Below are 16,530 nucleotides of genomic sequence, written 5' to 3'. Positions count from 1 at the left end.
CTTTAAGCGGGATGATATTGAAATTTATGTGTCTTTTGTAATTCTGATGGTTAAAGCTCCTATATAAGTTGAACCATTTTCATCAATGAAGGCAAGCTGAGTTTTATTCGAAAATAAACGAGTTTTATCTCATCTATCTTAGTGAGAGTGATTCTCCTAAGTTCTTGAGTGATTCAAGAATCCATGAGTTTAATCAAAGGTCCTTTATCCCTTTGTGTGTTTCAACTCTTAGGCTTATCTTCCATTCTTGGAAGTGTGATGTCTATCAATTTCCGTTCCATCTTCTTTTATGTTTCTATTTTCTCGTTTTAAATAATTTCTCAAATTTCTTGGTTGTTAGCATTCCAACAATGATAGATCTGTCAAACGAATCGAACCTTGTGGATTCACAAATGTGCTATTCAAAGCCTAGCTATCTAGATTTGGAATAGGAAAGGAAGTTTATTATACAAAGTGTTTAACCGAAGGCCATCCGTGTTTAGTTGCATTCAATTACGGAAGCGAAAACAATGTTGTGAGCCAAAGATTGGTGGAGAAACTCCAGTTACCAACAACCTTTCATCTGGATCAAGCATGGATCAAATTCAGTACTTGGCAATGTGTGAAAGAAGTATTATGTGATATTGCCCCATGGACTCTTGTCATCTTCTTTTGGGATGGGCATGGCTTCGTTTTAAAACACTCCATCTTGATGAACGTTCCCTTTGTTGGAGGCATGAGGTACATCAAATGAAGTATAAATTTACGACACCAAGACAAGTCAGTAAGGATCAACGTAGGCTGAAGGAGAAACCTGAAAAAGAAGTAATATAAACTACAGACGGAAGGGAAAATAAAGAAAAAGAAATGGAACTAGAGAAATTTAATCGTCAATGTTTTTTCTTCTACAGTTTGTGATGTCATTTTACAGGAACAAAAGGATAAGCATGTGAATGAAACACACCAACTTCCATGTTTAAAAAGGAAGCCTGTTCATAGTGCTTTATTATGCATTTGGTCTGTCGATAAGAAGCAAATTCGTCAAACACAATGCATGGAATTATTTATTGTTGCATATCAAGGTTGGGTACTGTTTCCAAGAAATGTTATCGACGTATTGCAACCATTGGAAAGTAACAAATATCAAGTTGAATTTGATCCTGGAAGAAAAGAATTAGTTTCAACTTGTGAAAAAATAAAAGTCCTTCAAAAGATCATAATAAACTTACATTAAAACTAGTGTCTTAAGATTCGGGACAAATCTTCTCGAAGAAGGAGGGTGTGATGTGAATTGCATATGGGTCAAATGGAGGATGACTAATGCGTCGTGTTGATGCAGTTTCTTTTATTTAAATTAGGGCCCAATGCCTTGTAAAATTGGCTGACCAAATTGTGTTTGTGCTTAACCAATTAATGGGCTTTAGTTTTGCTTTATATTCAACTTGAAATAAGGGTCCATATGCCAACTTAAGAACCAACCTTTGGAAGTTCAAGAGGACCTTTGCTCAAAGTTTGTGGATGACTTTTGGTAGCCTTAAATTCAGTTACAATCAATCATTAAGTAGTAGATCGTTATTAGCTTGAGTGGATCATTAATTAATAGCTTTAAGCGGGATGATATTGAAATTTATGTGTCTTTTGTAATTCTGATGGTTAAAGCTCCTATATAAGTTGAACCATTTTCATCAATGAAGGCAAGCTGAGTTTTATTCGGAAAATAAACGAGTTTTATCTCATCTATCTTAGTGAGAGTGATTCTCCTAAGTTCTTGAGTGATTCAAGAATCCATAAGTTTAATCAAAGGTCCTTTATCCCTTTGTGTGTTTCATCTCTTAGGCTTATCTTCCATTCTTGGAAGTGTGATGTCTATCAATTTCCGTTCCATCTTCTTTTATGTTTCTATTTTCTCGTTTTAAATAATTTCTCAAATTTCTTGGTTGTTAGCATTCCAACAATGATAGATCTGTCAAACGAATCGAACCTTGTGGATTCACAAAATGTGCTATTCAAAGCCTAGCTATCTAGATTTGGAATAGGAAAGGAAGTTTATTATACAAAGTGTTTAACCGAAGGCCATCCGTGTTTAGTTGCATTCAATTACGGAAGCGAAAACAATGTTGTGAGCCAAAGATTGGTGGAGAAACTCCAGTTACCAACAACCTTTCATCTGGATCAAGCATGGATCAAATTCAGTACTTGGCAATGTGTGAAAGAAGTATTATGTGATATTGCCCCATGGACTCTTGTCATCTTCTTTTGGGATGGGCATGGCTTCGTTTTAAAACACTCCATCTTGATGAACGTTCCCTTTGTTGGAGGCATGAGGTACATCAAATGAAGTATAAATTTACGACACCAAGACAAGTCAGTAAGGATCAACGTAGGCTGAAGGAGAAACCTGAAAAAGAAGTAATATAAACTACAGACGGAAGGGAAAATAAAGAAAAAGAAATGGAACTAGAGAAAGTTTAATCGTCAATGTTTTTTCTTCTACAGTTTGTGATGTCATTTTACAGGAACAAAAGGATAAGCATGTGAATGAAACACACCAACTTCCATGTTTAAAAAGGAAGCCTGTTCATAGTGCTTTATTATGCATTTGGTCTGTCGATAAGAAGCAAATTCGTCAAACACAATGCATGGAATTATTTATTGTTGCATATCAAGGTTGGGTACTGTTTCCAAGAAATGTTATCGACGTATTGCAACCATTGGAAAGTAACAAATATCAAGTTGAATTTGATCCTGGAAGAAAAGAATTAGTTTCAACTTGTGAAAAAATAAAAGTCCTTCAAAAGATCATAATAAACTTACATTAAAACTAGTGTCTTAAGATTCGGGACAAATCTTCTCGAAGAAGGAGGGTGTGATGTGAATTGCATATGGGTCAAATGGAGGATGACTAATGCGTCGTGTTGATGCAGTTTCTTTTATTTAAATTAGGGCCCAATGCCTTGTAAAATTGGCTGACCAAATTGTGTTTGTGCTTAACCAATTAATGGGCTTTAGTTTTGCTTTATATTCAACTTGAAATAAGGGTCCATATGCCAACTTAAGAACCAACCTTTGGAAGTTCAAGAGGACCTTTGCTCAAAGTTTGTGGATGACTTTTGGTAGCCTTAAATTCAGTTACAATCAATCATTAAGTAGTAGATCGTTATTAGCTTGAGTGGATCATTAATTAATAGCTTTAAGCGGGATGATATTGAAATTTATGTGTCTTTTGTAATTCTGATGGTTAAAGCTCCTATATAAGTTGAACCATTTTCATCAATGAAGGCAAGCTGAGTTTTATTCGGAAAATAAACGAGTTTTATCTCATCTATCTTAGTGAGAGTGATTCTCCTAAGTTCTTGAGTGATTCAAGAATCCATAAGTTTAATCAAAGGTCCTTTATCCCTTTGTGTGTTTCATCTCTTAGGCTTATCTTCCATTCTTGGAAGTGTGATGTCTATCAATTTCCGTTCCATCTTCTTTTATGTTTCTATTTTCTCGTTTTAAATAATTTCTCAAATTTCTTGGTTGTTAGCATTCCAACAATGATAGATCTGTCAAACGAATCGAACCTTGTGGATTCACAAAATGTGCTATTCAAAGCCTAGCTATCTAGATTTGGAATAGGAAAGGAAGTTTATTATACAAAGTGTTTAACCGAAGGCCATCCGTGTTTAGTTGCATTCAATTACGGAAGCGAAAACAATGTTGTGAGCCAAAGATTGGTGGAGAAACTCCAGTTACCAACAACCTTTCATCTGGATCAAGCATGGATCAAATTCAGTACTTGGCAATGTGTGAAAGAAGTATTATGTGATATTGCCCCCATGGACTCTTGTCATCTTCTTTTGGGATGGGCATGGCTTCGTTTTAAAACACTCCATCTTGATGAACGTTCCCTTTGTTGGAGGCATGAGGTACATCAAATGAAGTATAAATTTACGACACCAAGACAAGTCAGTAAGGATCAACGTAGGCTGAAGGAGAAACCTGAAAAAGAAGTAATATAAACTACAGACGGAAGGGAAAATAAAGAAAAAGAAATGGAACTAGAGAAAGTTTAATCGTCAATGTTTTTTCTTCTACAGTTTGTGATGTCATTTTACAGGAACAAAAGGATAAGCATGTGAATGAAACACACCAACTTCCATGTTTAAAAAGGAAGCCTGTTCATAGTGCTTTATTATGCATTTGGTCTGTCGATAAGAAGCAAATTCGTCAAACACAATGCATGGAATTATTTATTGTTGCATATCAAGGTTGGGTACTGTTTCCAAGAAATGTTATCGACGTATTGCAACCATTGGAAAGTAACAAATATCAAGTTGAATTTGATCCTGGAAGAAAAGAATTAGTTTCAACTTGTGAAAAAATAAAAGTCCTTCAAAAGATCATAATAAACTTACATTAAAACTAGTGTCTTAAGATTCGGGACAAATCTTCTCGAAGAAGGAGGGTGTGATGTGAATTGCATATGGGTCAAATGGAGGATGACTAATGCGTCGTGTTGATGCAGTTTCTTTTATTTAAATTAGGGCCCAATGCCTTGTAAAATTGGCTGACCAAATTGTGTTTGTGCTTAACCAATTAATGGGCTTTAGTTTTGCTTTATATTCAACTTGAAATAAGGGTCCATATGCCAACTTAAGAACCAACCTTTGGAAGTTCAAGAGGACCTTTGCTCAAAGTTTGTGGATGACTTTTGGTAGCCTTAAATTCAGTTACAATCAATCATTAAGTAGTAGATCGTTATTAGCTTGAGTGGATCATTAATTAATAGCTTTAAGCGGGATGATATTGAAATTTATGTGTCTTTTGTAATTCTGATGGTTAAAGCTCCTATATAAGTTGAACCATTTTCATCAATGAAGGCAAGCTGAGTTTTATTCGGAAAATAAACGAGTTTTATCTCATCTATCTTAGTGAGAGTGATTCTCCTAAGTTCTTGAGTGATTCAAGAATCCATAAGTTTAATCAAAGGTCCTTTATCCCTTTGTGTGTTTCATCTCTTAGGCTTATCTTCCATTCTTGGAAGTGTGATGTCTATCAATTTCCGTTCCATCTTCTTTTATGTTTCTATTTTCTCGTTTTAAATAATTTCTCAAATTTCTTGGTTGTTAGCATTCCAACAATGATAGATCTGTCAAACGAATCGAACCTTGTGGATTCACAAAATGTGCTATTCAAAGCCTAGCTATCTAGATTTGGAATAGGAAAGGAAGTTTATTATACAAAGTGTTTAACCGAAGGCCATCCGTGTTTAGTTGCATTCAATTACGGAAGCGAAAACAATGTTGTGAGCCAAAGATTGGTGGAGAAACTCCAGTTACCAACAACCTTTCATCTGGATCAAGCATGGATCAAATTCAGTACTTGGCAATGTGTGAAAGAAGTATTATGTGATATTGCCCCCATGGACTCTTGTCATCTTCTTTTGGGATGGGCATGGCTTCGTTTTAAAACACTCCATCTTGATGAACGTTCCCTTTGTTGGAGGCATGAGGTACATCAAATGAAGTATAAATTTACGACACCAAGACAAGTCAGTAAGGATCAACGTAGGCTGAAGGAGAAACCTGAAAAAGAAGTAATATAAACTACAGACGGAAGGGAAAATAAAGAAAAAGAAATGGAACTAGAGAAAGTTTAATCGTCAATGTTTTTTCTTCTACAGTTTGTGATGTCATTTTACAGGAACAAAAGGATAAGCATGTGAATGAAACACACCAACTTCCATGTTTAAAAAGGAAGCCTGTTCATAGTGCTTTATTATGCATTTGGTCTGTCGATAAGAAGCAAATTCGTCAAACACAATGCATGGAATTATTTATTGTTGCATATCAAGGTTGGGTACTGTTTCCAAGAAATGTTATCGACGTATTGCAACCATTGGAAAGTAACAAATATCAAGTTGAATTTGATCCTGGAAGAAAAGAATTAGTTTCAACTTGTGAAAAAATAAAAGTCCTTCAAAAGATCATAATAAACTTACATTAAAACTAGTGTCTTAAGATTCGGGACAAATCTTCTCGAAGAAGGAGGGTGTGATGTGAATTGCATATGGGTCAAATGGAGGATGACTAATGCGTCGTGTTGATGCAGTTTCTTTTATTTAAATTAGGGCCCAATGCCTTGTAAAATTGGCTGACCAAATTGTGTTTGTGCTTAACCAATTAATGGGCTTTAGTTTTGCTTTATATTCAACTTGAAATAAGGGTCCATATGCCAACTTAAGAACCAACCTTTGGAAGTTCAAGAGGACCTTTGCTCAAAGTTTGTGGATGACTTTTGGTAGCCTTAAATTCAGTTACAATCAATCATTAAGTAGTAGATCGTTATTAGCTTGAGTGGATCATTAATTAATAGCTTTAAGCGGGATGATATTGAAATTTATGTGTCTTTTGTAATTCTGATGGTTAAAGCTCCTATATAAGTTGAACCATTTTCATCAATGAAGGCAAGCTGAGTTTTATTCGGAAAATAAACGAGTTTTATCTCATCTATCTTAGTGAGAGTGATTCTCCTAAGTTCTTGAGTGATTCAAGAATCCATAAGTTTAATCAAAGGTCCTTTATCCCTTTGTGTGTTTCATCTCTTAGGCTTATCTTCCATTCTTGGAAGTGTGATGTCTATCAATTTCCGTTCCATCTTCTTTTATGTTTCTATTTTCTCGTTTTAAATAATTTCTCAAATTTCTTGGTTGTTAGCATTCCAACAATGATAGATCTGTCAAACGAATCGAACCTTGTGGATTCACAAAATGTGCTATTCAAAGCCTAGCTATCTAGATTTGGAATAGGAAAGGAAGTTTATTATACAAAGTGTTTAACCGAAGGCCATCCGTGTTTAGTTGCATTCAATTACGGAAGCGAAAACAATGTTGTGAGCCAAAGATTGGTGGAGAAACTCCAGTTACCAACAACCTTTCATCTGGATCAAGCATGGATCAAATTCAGTACTTGGCAATGTGTGAAAGAAGTATTATGTGATATTGCCCCCATGGACTCTTGTCATCTTCTTTTGGGATGGGCATGGCTTCGTTTTAAAACACTCCATCTTGATGAACGTTCCCTTTGTTGGAGGCATGAGGTACATCAAATGAAGTATAAATTTACGACACCAAGACAAGTCAGTAAGGATCAACGTAGGCTGAAGGAGAAACCTGAAAAAGAAGTAATATAAACTACAGACGGAAGGGAAAATAAAGAAAAAGAAATGGAACTAGAGAAAGTTTAATCGTCAATGTTTTTTCTTCTACAGTTTGTGATGTCATTTTACAGGAACAAAAGGATAAGCATGTGAATGAAACACACCAACTTCCATGTTTAAAAAGGAAGCCTGTTCATAGTGCTTTATTATGCATTTGGTCTGTCGATAAGAAGCAAATTCGTCAAACACAATGCATGGAATTATTTATTGTTGCATATCAAGGTTGGGTACTGTTTCCAAGAAATGTTATCGACGTATTGCAACCATTGGAAAGTAACAAATATCAAGTTGAATTTGATCCTGGAAGAAAAGAATTAGTTTCAACTTGTGAAAAAATAAAAGTCCTTCAAAAGATCATAATAAACTTACATTAAAACTAGTGTCTTAAGATTCGGGACAAATCTTCTCGAAGAAGGAGGGTGTGATGTGAATTGCATATGGGTCAAATGGAGGATGACTAATGCGTCGTGTTGATGCAGTTTCTTTTATTTAAATTAGGGCCCAATGCCTTGTAAAATTGGCTGACCAAATTGTGTTTGTGCTTAACCAATTAATGGGCTTTAGTTTTGCTTTATATTCAACTTGAAATAAGGGTCCATATGCCAACTTAAGAACCAACCTTTGGAAGTTCAAGAGGACCTTTGCTCAAAGTTTGTGGATGACTTTTGGTAGCCTTAAATTCAGTTACAATCAATCATTAAGTAGTAGATCGTTATTAGCTTGAGTGGATCATTAATTAATAGCTTTAAGCGGGATGATATTGAAATTTATGTGTCTTTTGTAATTCTGATGGTTAAAGCTCCTATATAAGTTGAACCATTTTCATCAATGAAGGCAAGCTGAGTTTTATTCGGAAAATAAACGAGTTTTATCTCATCTATCTTAGTGAGAGTGATTCTCCTAAGTTCTTGAGTGATTCAAGAATCCATAAGTTTAATCAAAGGTCCTTTATCCCTTTGTGTGTTTCATCTCTTAGGCTTATCTTCCATTCTTGGAAGTGTGATGTCTATCAATTTCCGTTCCATCTTCTTTTATGTTTCTATTTTCTCGTTTTAAATAATTTCTCAAATTTCTTGGTTGTTAGCATTCCAACAATGATAGATCTGTCAAACGAATCGAACCTTGTGGATTCACAAAATGTGCTATTCAAAGCCTAGCTATCTAGATTTGGAATAGGAAAGGAAGTTTATTATACAAAGTGTTTAACCGAAGGCCATCCGTGTTTAGTTGCATTCAATTACGGAAGCGAAAACAATGTTGTGAGCCAAAGATTGGTGGAGAAACTCCAGTTACCAACAACCTTTCATCTGGATCAAGCATGGATCAAATTCAGTACTTGGCAATGTGTGAAAGAAGTATTATGTGATATTGCCCCCATGGACTCTTGTCATCTTCTTTTGGGATGGGCATGGCTTCGTTTTAAAACACTCCATCTTGATGAACGTTCCCTTTGTTGGAGGCATGAGGTACATCAAATGAAGTATAAATTTACGACACCAAGACAAGTCAGTAAGGATCAACGTAGGCTGAAGGAGAAACCTGAAAAAGAAGTAATATAAACTACAGACGGAAGGGAAAATAAAGAAAAAGAAATGGAACTAGAGAAAGTTTAATCGTCAATGTTTTTTCTTCTACAGTTTGTGATGTCATTTTACAGGAACAAAAGGATAAGTGATATGAATCTTAATGGGAAAAGGATCTAAAGGGTTTAGATTTGCTGGAAAAACAGAATTGAAATGGAATAGAATGGCACACACAACTGGACAAGGTCACGCTGCACCCCAATCTCAACATTCAGTTATCATCCAAAGGAATTACTATTCGTGGCTTTGGTTCGTTAAGGTTCCTTTAAGAATTATGTGCACGAGATCAATGAAGGTTCCATAACAGAAAAATAACAATGGCAACGAAATGATTTCAGAACGTATTGGATTATGCCCTGGATGTAAACAGGCTTGACGTGAAAAGGGTTCTATGGACATTAGGTTCTTTAAGATTGATTCAAGAATTCTGGACCAAGAGTAGCGTAATCAACATACAAGGGAAACAATGTAACACGAATTCAAACAAGAAAACTTACAAGACAATGAAGGATAGCATCACACCATCCACACGTATACCACACATAAGCTTCACACCTATGATGGCTGGATTTTGCCTTGATTCACACAAGGATCAATGAGCATCACACTCACCCAAATTCTTCACGAAAATGGAAAGAGAATTCATTCAATAATCATCCAAAAAAAAAAAAACCTCTAGTTCACGTGTTCAGCCCTTGTTTTTGTCTAGGGTGCTGAATTTGCTACCAAGGTAACCACCCCACTATCAAAATAACCGCTCCACTACTCTAGAAGCACGGCCACATGGCTTTTGGCTGAACAAGTCACTTAGTTCCCTTACATTTAATTGAAAATACACGGAAATTAACAAAAATAAACATTACATTAAATTAAAAACACCCTAAAATAACACAATAAAAATTCCTATGCTACTATGTGCCACACGAACTAACACATAAAAATTTCCATGCAACTATGTGCCACCAATATTGCTTTCACGCATTTTGGAGCTCAACTTCATCCTTAGCTTCATCCTTCCAAGTGATCAAGTAAACAAGCTTATGTGTAGGATCCTTGACCACATCTTCTAAGAGATTTAGAATTAGCCTTTGTAATGTTGCCTTGGTTTGCTTGGCCTTGGATCTCGTCATAGGACCTCCTATCCCTTGTAGAGAGTTCTCCTCTTCTTTGGTTAGCTTGGATCCAGGTTGGTGAGAGATGTCCTCATCATTCCCTCCCTCTTGAACCGGATGGGTCTCCAAATCCGAACCAGCTTTCTTCAAAGCCGAACCATCTTCACCTGCATCAAACAAAGATAAGTCAGCAACATTAAAAGTAGGAGACACATTATACTCACCTGGCATTTGGATCTTGTAAGCATTGTCATTGATCCTTTCCAAGACTTGGAATGGTCCATCTCCTCTAGGCAGCAACTTGGATTTCCTTTGTTCGGGAAATCTCTCTTTCCTCATGTGTACCCACACCCAATCTCCTGGTTGGAACACAACTCTCCTTCTACCTTTGTTGGCTTGCTTTGCGTAGCTCGCATTCTTTTTGGTGATTTGATCTTTAACTTTCTCATGAAGCTTCCGCACAAACTCTGCCTTTGCCTGTCCTTCAGTATGCTTAAACACAGAAATGTTAGGCACAGGTAATAAATCAAGTGGAGATAAAGGATTAAACCCATACACTACCTCAAAAGGAGAATGATTAGTGGAAGAATGGACAGCTCGGTTATAAGCAAACTCAATATGGGGTAGGCAAGCCTCCCAACGTTTCAGATTGTGCTTCAACACTGCTCTAAGCATAGCACCAAGTGTCCTATTAACCACCTCAGTTTGGCCATCTGTTTGGGGGTGACAAGTAGTAGAGAACAACAACTTAGTTCCTAATCTACCCCACAAACTTCTCCAAAAGTGACTCAAGAACTTAGAGTCCCTATCACTCACAATACTCCTAGGCATACCATGTATCCTAATGATCTCTTTAAAGACAAGGTCAGCAACGTGACTAGCATCATTTACCTTTTTGCATGGAATAAAGTGAGCCATCTTGGAAAACCTATCCACCACAACTAGTATGGAGTCTCGGCCAGTACTTGATCGAGGCAATCCAAGCACAAAATCCATGGACAAATCCACCCAAGGGTGTTCAGGAACAGGAAGAGGAGTGTATAAACCTTGGGGAAGAACTTTAGACTTAGCTTGTCTACACTCAATGCATGACTCACACAGTTTGGCTACATCCTTTTTCATGTTAACCCAATAGAAATGCTCATGCAAGATGTCATAAGTTCTAAGCACTCCAAAATGACCCATCAACCCCCCTCTATGTGCTTCCTTCACTAAGAGTTCTCTAATGGAAGATTGAGGAACACATAGCCTATTTGCTCTAAACAAGAACCCCTCAAATCTATAGTACTCATCCTTGGCCATCTTTTCACACTCCTTGTACCTTTGGCCGAACTCTTTATCCTCCTCATACAACCCCTTCAACACTTCCAAACCCAACAACTTGGTCTCAACCATAGATAGTAGCGCATGTCTCCTAGATAGGGCATCCGCAACCACATTTCCTTTCCCTTTCTTGTACTTAATGACATATGGAAATTGCTCTAAGAATTCAACCCATTTGGCATGTCTTGTATTAAGCTTACCTTGACCCTTGAGATACTTAAGAGACTCATGGTCACTATGGATAACGAATTCCTTGGGAAAAAGATAATGTTGCCAAGTTTTGAGGGCTCTCACTAAGGCATAGAGTTCCTTGTCATAAGTAGAGTAATGCAAGGCTGCTCCACTCAATTTTTCACTAAAGTATGCTATGGGATGGCCTTCTTGAAGTAGAACAGCTCCTATACCTATGCCAGAAGCGTCACACTCTATCTCAAAGGATTTGGAAAAATTGGGCAATGCTAGGATGGGTGCACTCACTAGTCTTTGCTTAAGAGTTTGGAAAGCTTTCTCTTGTTTTTCCCCCCACTTGAAGCTCACGTTTTTCTTCACTAACTCATTTAAGGGGGCTGCCAAGGTGCTGAAATCTCTCACAAATCTCCTATAGAAACTAGCCAGGCCATGAAAACTCCTAATATCACTCACGGATTTGGGTGTTGGCCACTCTTGTATGGCCTTCACTTTGGATTGATCAACTTCTACCCCTTTTGAACTCACCACAAAACCCAGAAATACCACATGGTCTTGACAAAACATGCATTTCTCAAGATTAGCATACAACTTTTCATGTCTCAAAGCAGATAACACAGAATGCAAATGTTGAGCATGCAAGTCCAAATCAGCACTATAGATCAGAATATCATCAAAATACACTACCACAAAATGCCCTATAAAATCTCGTAGAACATGATTCATCAACCTCATGAATGTGCTTGGTGCATTAGTTAATCCAAATGGCATAACCAGCCACTCATACAACCCAAATTTGGTTTTAAAAGCAGTTTTCCATTCATCTCCTTCTCTAATCCTAATTTGGTTGTATCCACTTTTCAAATCAATTTTTGAAAACACTTGTGCACCATGCAATTCATCAAGTAAATCATCAAGTCTAGGAATGGGATGCCTATACTTAATGGTAATGCTATTCACACTTCTACAGTCACTACACATGCGCCAAGAACCATCTTTCTTAGGCACCAAAATCACAGGAACAGCACATGGAGATATAGAATCTCTTACCCAACCTTTCTCTAAGAGAGCTTCCACTTGCCTTTGTATCTCCTTGGTCTCCTCGGGATTGCTCCTATACGCTGGCCTGTTTGGAATGGTGGCTCCAGGTATCAAATCCACTTGATGTTCTATTCCCCTCAATGGTGGTAATCCACTAGGCAAATCCGAGGGGAAAACATCCTTGAATTCCTGCAAAATAGAAGAAATAGAAGATGGCAAGGAAGTGGGAAATTCAGGGTTAGTATTCAAAACAGGTTTGCATACAAGCATATATAAGGGTTGCCGTGCTAACAACACCTTCCTCACTTCCCTCTCTTTTGCTATCTCTCTCACATTGGTGTTTCTCTCCTTGCCTCTCTTTTCCTCTCTCTTAGTGTTTGATCTTTTCTCGTCACTCACACTCTCTACCACGCTCTCACTTTCAACTTTCTTTTCTCTCATGATTTTCTCTCTCAACCTCACTTGATCATGACACACCTCTTGTGGGCTTAAAGGTTTAAGCACCACCTTCTTTCCTTGATGTGTAAAAGAGATCTTGTTGGAGAATCCATCATGGATGGTCTTGTGGTCATGCTGCCATGGTCTCCCCAACAATAGATGACACGCCTCCATAGGCACCACATCACATGAAATCACATCAGAATAAGTCCCAATGACTATGGGCACCTCCACTTGCTGTTTCACTTTAATTTCTCCTTCATCACTTAGCCATTGCAAACGGTAAGGTCTGGGATGAGGCTTGGTAGGAAGATTCAACTTGGATACTAGCCTTGTACTAGCCACATTAGCGCAACTCCCACTATCCACAATCACCATGCAAAGTTGCCCTTGGACAATACACCTAGTGTGGAAAATGTTGTCCCTTTGGCTTTCATCCATGGCTTCTATATGAGATCCTAATAGTCTCCTCACCATCAACAATCCCTTCTCGTTCATTTCTGGTCCAACATCCTCATCCTCCTCTCCTTCAGATTCTTCATTTGCATCTGACTCACTAGAATATCCTCCATCATCTCTAATCACCACAGTCCTCTTGGTAGGACATTCATATGCATAGTGCCCCTTGCCTTGGCATTTGAAGCATGTAATGTCTCTAGTTCTTTTTGGTACAGCTTCATTGCCCTTAGAAGGCTTAGGATCCGCTTCTTTGGTGGCCTTGGTACTCATGGCCGAACTGGTCTCTCCCTTGGCCGAATAGGGTGATGACTTATATCCCTCCCTCTTAGCCTTGTCCTTCCACCCATAAGTAGAAGACGACGCCATTCTCCTTGAAGCTCCCTTCCTTTTGAGTTGCTCTTCTACTTGGATGGCTTTATGGAGAAGATCCTCCATCTCCACAAACTCCTGCAACTCAACCACATCACGGATATCATTATTCAACCCATTAATGAACCTAGCCATTGTTACCTCAGGATCTTCCTCAAGCTTAGCTTGGATCATTAACATCTCCATCTCTTTGTGGTAATCCTCCACACTTCGGCTTCCTTGAGTAATTCTTTGAAGCTTAAACTTCATATCCCTTTGATAGGATGCAGGGACATATCTCCTCCTCATGAGCCTCCTCAATTCCTCCCATGTGTCTACTGGTGGATCTCCATCTCTTTGCCTCTCCCTTTGAAGCTTGTGCCACCAAATCAATGCATAGTGTGAGAATTCGGATGCTGCCAACCTCACCTTTTGTTCCTCCTCAAAGTTGCCGCAATCAAACACATTCTCCATCTTGAGCTCCCAATTAAAGTAAGCTTCGGGATCATTCTTTCCTGCAAAAGAGGGAATGTTTAGTTTAATTCCTTGGAGAGGATTGCCCCACTGCTCCCTATTCCTCCTTTCTTCATCATATCTCGCCACCCTTGTTTCTTGCCTCCTTACACCTCTTCTTGTTACTCCATCATTCTCCAACCTATCAATTCTCTCATGTATCTCATCATTGGCTTGTCGGAGTAATCTTTCAAGATGTTGAGTAAGAGCTTGCATTTGAATGGGACTAATGCCTGCCCCTCCTTCTTGGTTTGAATCTGCCATCTCACAAAATAATGCTTGTAGACAAGATAAAAGGTTAAGCCAAATAGAATCCAGCACCTAATCTACCTCACCAAATAATTTCCTCTCAAGTGTTTCTCTCAATTCGGCTTTTACTAATAATGTAAATTTCTCTCTAGCCTTTTACCACTCTTGATGCACTCAATCCTTGAGAGTCACAAGGTTACTTCAGCCACACAAAGATGATCTACCTAAATGCAGAATGCGCCTATAACAATTATAGTAATGATGCTATCACTAGAGGCCAAAAAAACAAGACACCAAAACACAAAAAGAAGGCAAAGAAAACCACACAAACAAAGACACACTAACTAGGTCACGGTTTTAACTCCAATGCAGACTTGAAAATTTCAGAATTCACCACTTGTAAAAACATACAGCAACTGCCCTTAAATCATGCCAATTCAGAATTCAATTTTGAACAAACACAATGCTGCACTTATATTCTTCAGTTTCGGAAATTTTTTATAGCAGCCCTCACATACAATAACAATTGGATTTCTTTTCTTTTCCAGAATTCAGAACACAAATTGGCACGTTGCAAATTAGATTAGTACCTTCTTGTTGCTGTTCAATACAAACCCTTAACTAGCTCTGATACCAAATGATATGAATCTTAATGGGAAAAGGATCTAAAGGGTTTAGATTTGCTGGAAAAACAGAATTGAAATGGAATAGAATGGCACACACAACTGGACAAGGTCACGCTGCACCCCAATCTCAACATTCAGTTATCATCCAAAGGAATTACTATTCGTGGCTTTGGTTCGTTAAGGTTCCTTTAAGAATTATGTGCACGAGATCAATGAAGGTTCCATAACAGAAAAATAACAATGGCAACGAAATGATTTCAGAACGTATTGGATTATGCCCTGGATGTAAACAGGCTTGACGTGAAAAGGGTTCTATGGACATTAGGTTCTTTAAGATTGATTCAAGAATTCTGGACCAAGAGTAGCGTAATCAACATACAAGGGAAACAATGTAACACGAATTCAAACAAGAAAACTTACAAGACAATGAAGGATAGCATCACACCATCCACACGTATACCACACATAAGCTTCACACCTATGATGGCTGGATTTTGCCTTGATTCACACAAGGATCAATGAGCATCACACTCACCCAAATTCTTCACGAAAATGGAAAGAGAATTCATTCAATAATCATCCAAAAAAAAAAAAAACCTCTAGTTCACGTGTTCAGCCCTTGTTTTTGTCTAGGGTGCTGAATTTGCTACCAAGGTAACCACCCCACTATCAAAATAACCGCTCCACTACTCTAGAAGCACGGCCACATGGCTTTTGGCTGAACAAGTCACTTAGTTCCCTTACATTTAATTGAAAATACACGGAAATTAACAAAAATAAACATTACATTAAATTAAAAACACCCTAAAATAACACAATAAAAATTCCTATGCTACTATGTGCCACACGAACTAACACATAAAAATTTCCATGCAACTATGTGCCACCAATATTGCTTTCACGCATTTTGGAGCTCAACTTCATCCTTAGCTTCATCCTTCCAAGTGATCAAGTAAACAAGCTTATGTGTAGGATCCTTGACCACATCTTCTAAGAGATTTAGAATTAGCCTTTGTAATGTTGCCTTGGTTTGCTTGGCCTTGGATCTCGTCATAGGACCTCCTATCCCTTGTAGAGAGTTCTCCTCTTCTTTGGTTAGCTTGGATCCAGGTTGGTGAGAGATGTCCTCATCAATAAGCATGTGAATGAAACACGCCAACTTCCATGTTTAAAAAGGAAGCCTGTTCATAGTGCTTTATTATGCATTTGGTCTGTCGATAAGAAGCAAATTCGTCAAACACAATGCATGGAATTATTTATTGTTGCATATCAAGGTTGGGTACTGTTTCCAAGAAATGTTATCGACGTATTGCAACCATTGGAAAGTAACAAATATCAAGTTGAATTTGATCCTGGAAGAAAAGAATTAGTTTCAACTTGTGAAAAAATAAAAGTCCTTCAAAAGATCATAATAAACTTACATTAAAACTAGTGTCTTAAGATTCGGGACAAATCTTCTCGAAGAAGGAG

At 37.7% G+C, this 16,530-nt stretch overlaps 1 protein-coding gene across 1 annotated transcript; it reads right to left on the bottom strand.

The window, feature by feature from the left end:
- Positions 1 to 9,739: 9,739 nt before the first annotated feature.
- LOC114172258 lies at positions 9,740 to 14,449 on the bottom strand. The gene is made up of 5 exons (XM_028056847.1): positions 12,836 to 14,449; positions 12,464 to 12,751; positions 10,815 to 12,385; positions 10,102 to 10,454; positions 9,740 to 10,044 (listed from the first exon to the last, which is right to left on the bottom strand). The coding sequence occupies exons 1-5, from the start codon at positions 14,447 to 14,449 to the stop codon at positions 9,740 to 9,742; spliced, it is 4,131 nt and encodes a 1,376-aa protein (XP_027912648.1).
- Between the last annotated feature and the right edge of the window lie 2,081 nt (positions 14,450 to 16,530).

This window comes from Vigna unguiculata, unplaced genomic scaffold (genome assembly GCF_004118075.2).
Source record: "Vigna unguiculata cultivar IT97K-499-35 unplaced genomic scaffold, ASM411807v1 contig_510, whole genome shotgun sequence".
NCBI classification, from domain to species: Eukaryota; Viridiplantae; Streptophyta; class Magnoliopsida; order Fabales; family Fabaceae; genus Vigna; species Vigna unguiculata.
This window is presented reverse-complemented; position numbering and strand designations above follow the sequence as displayed.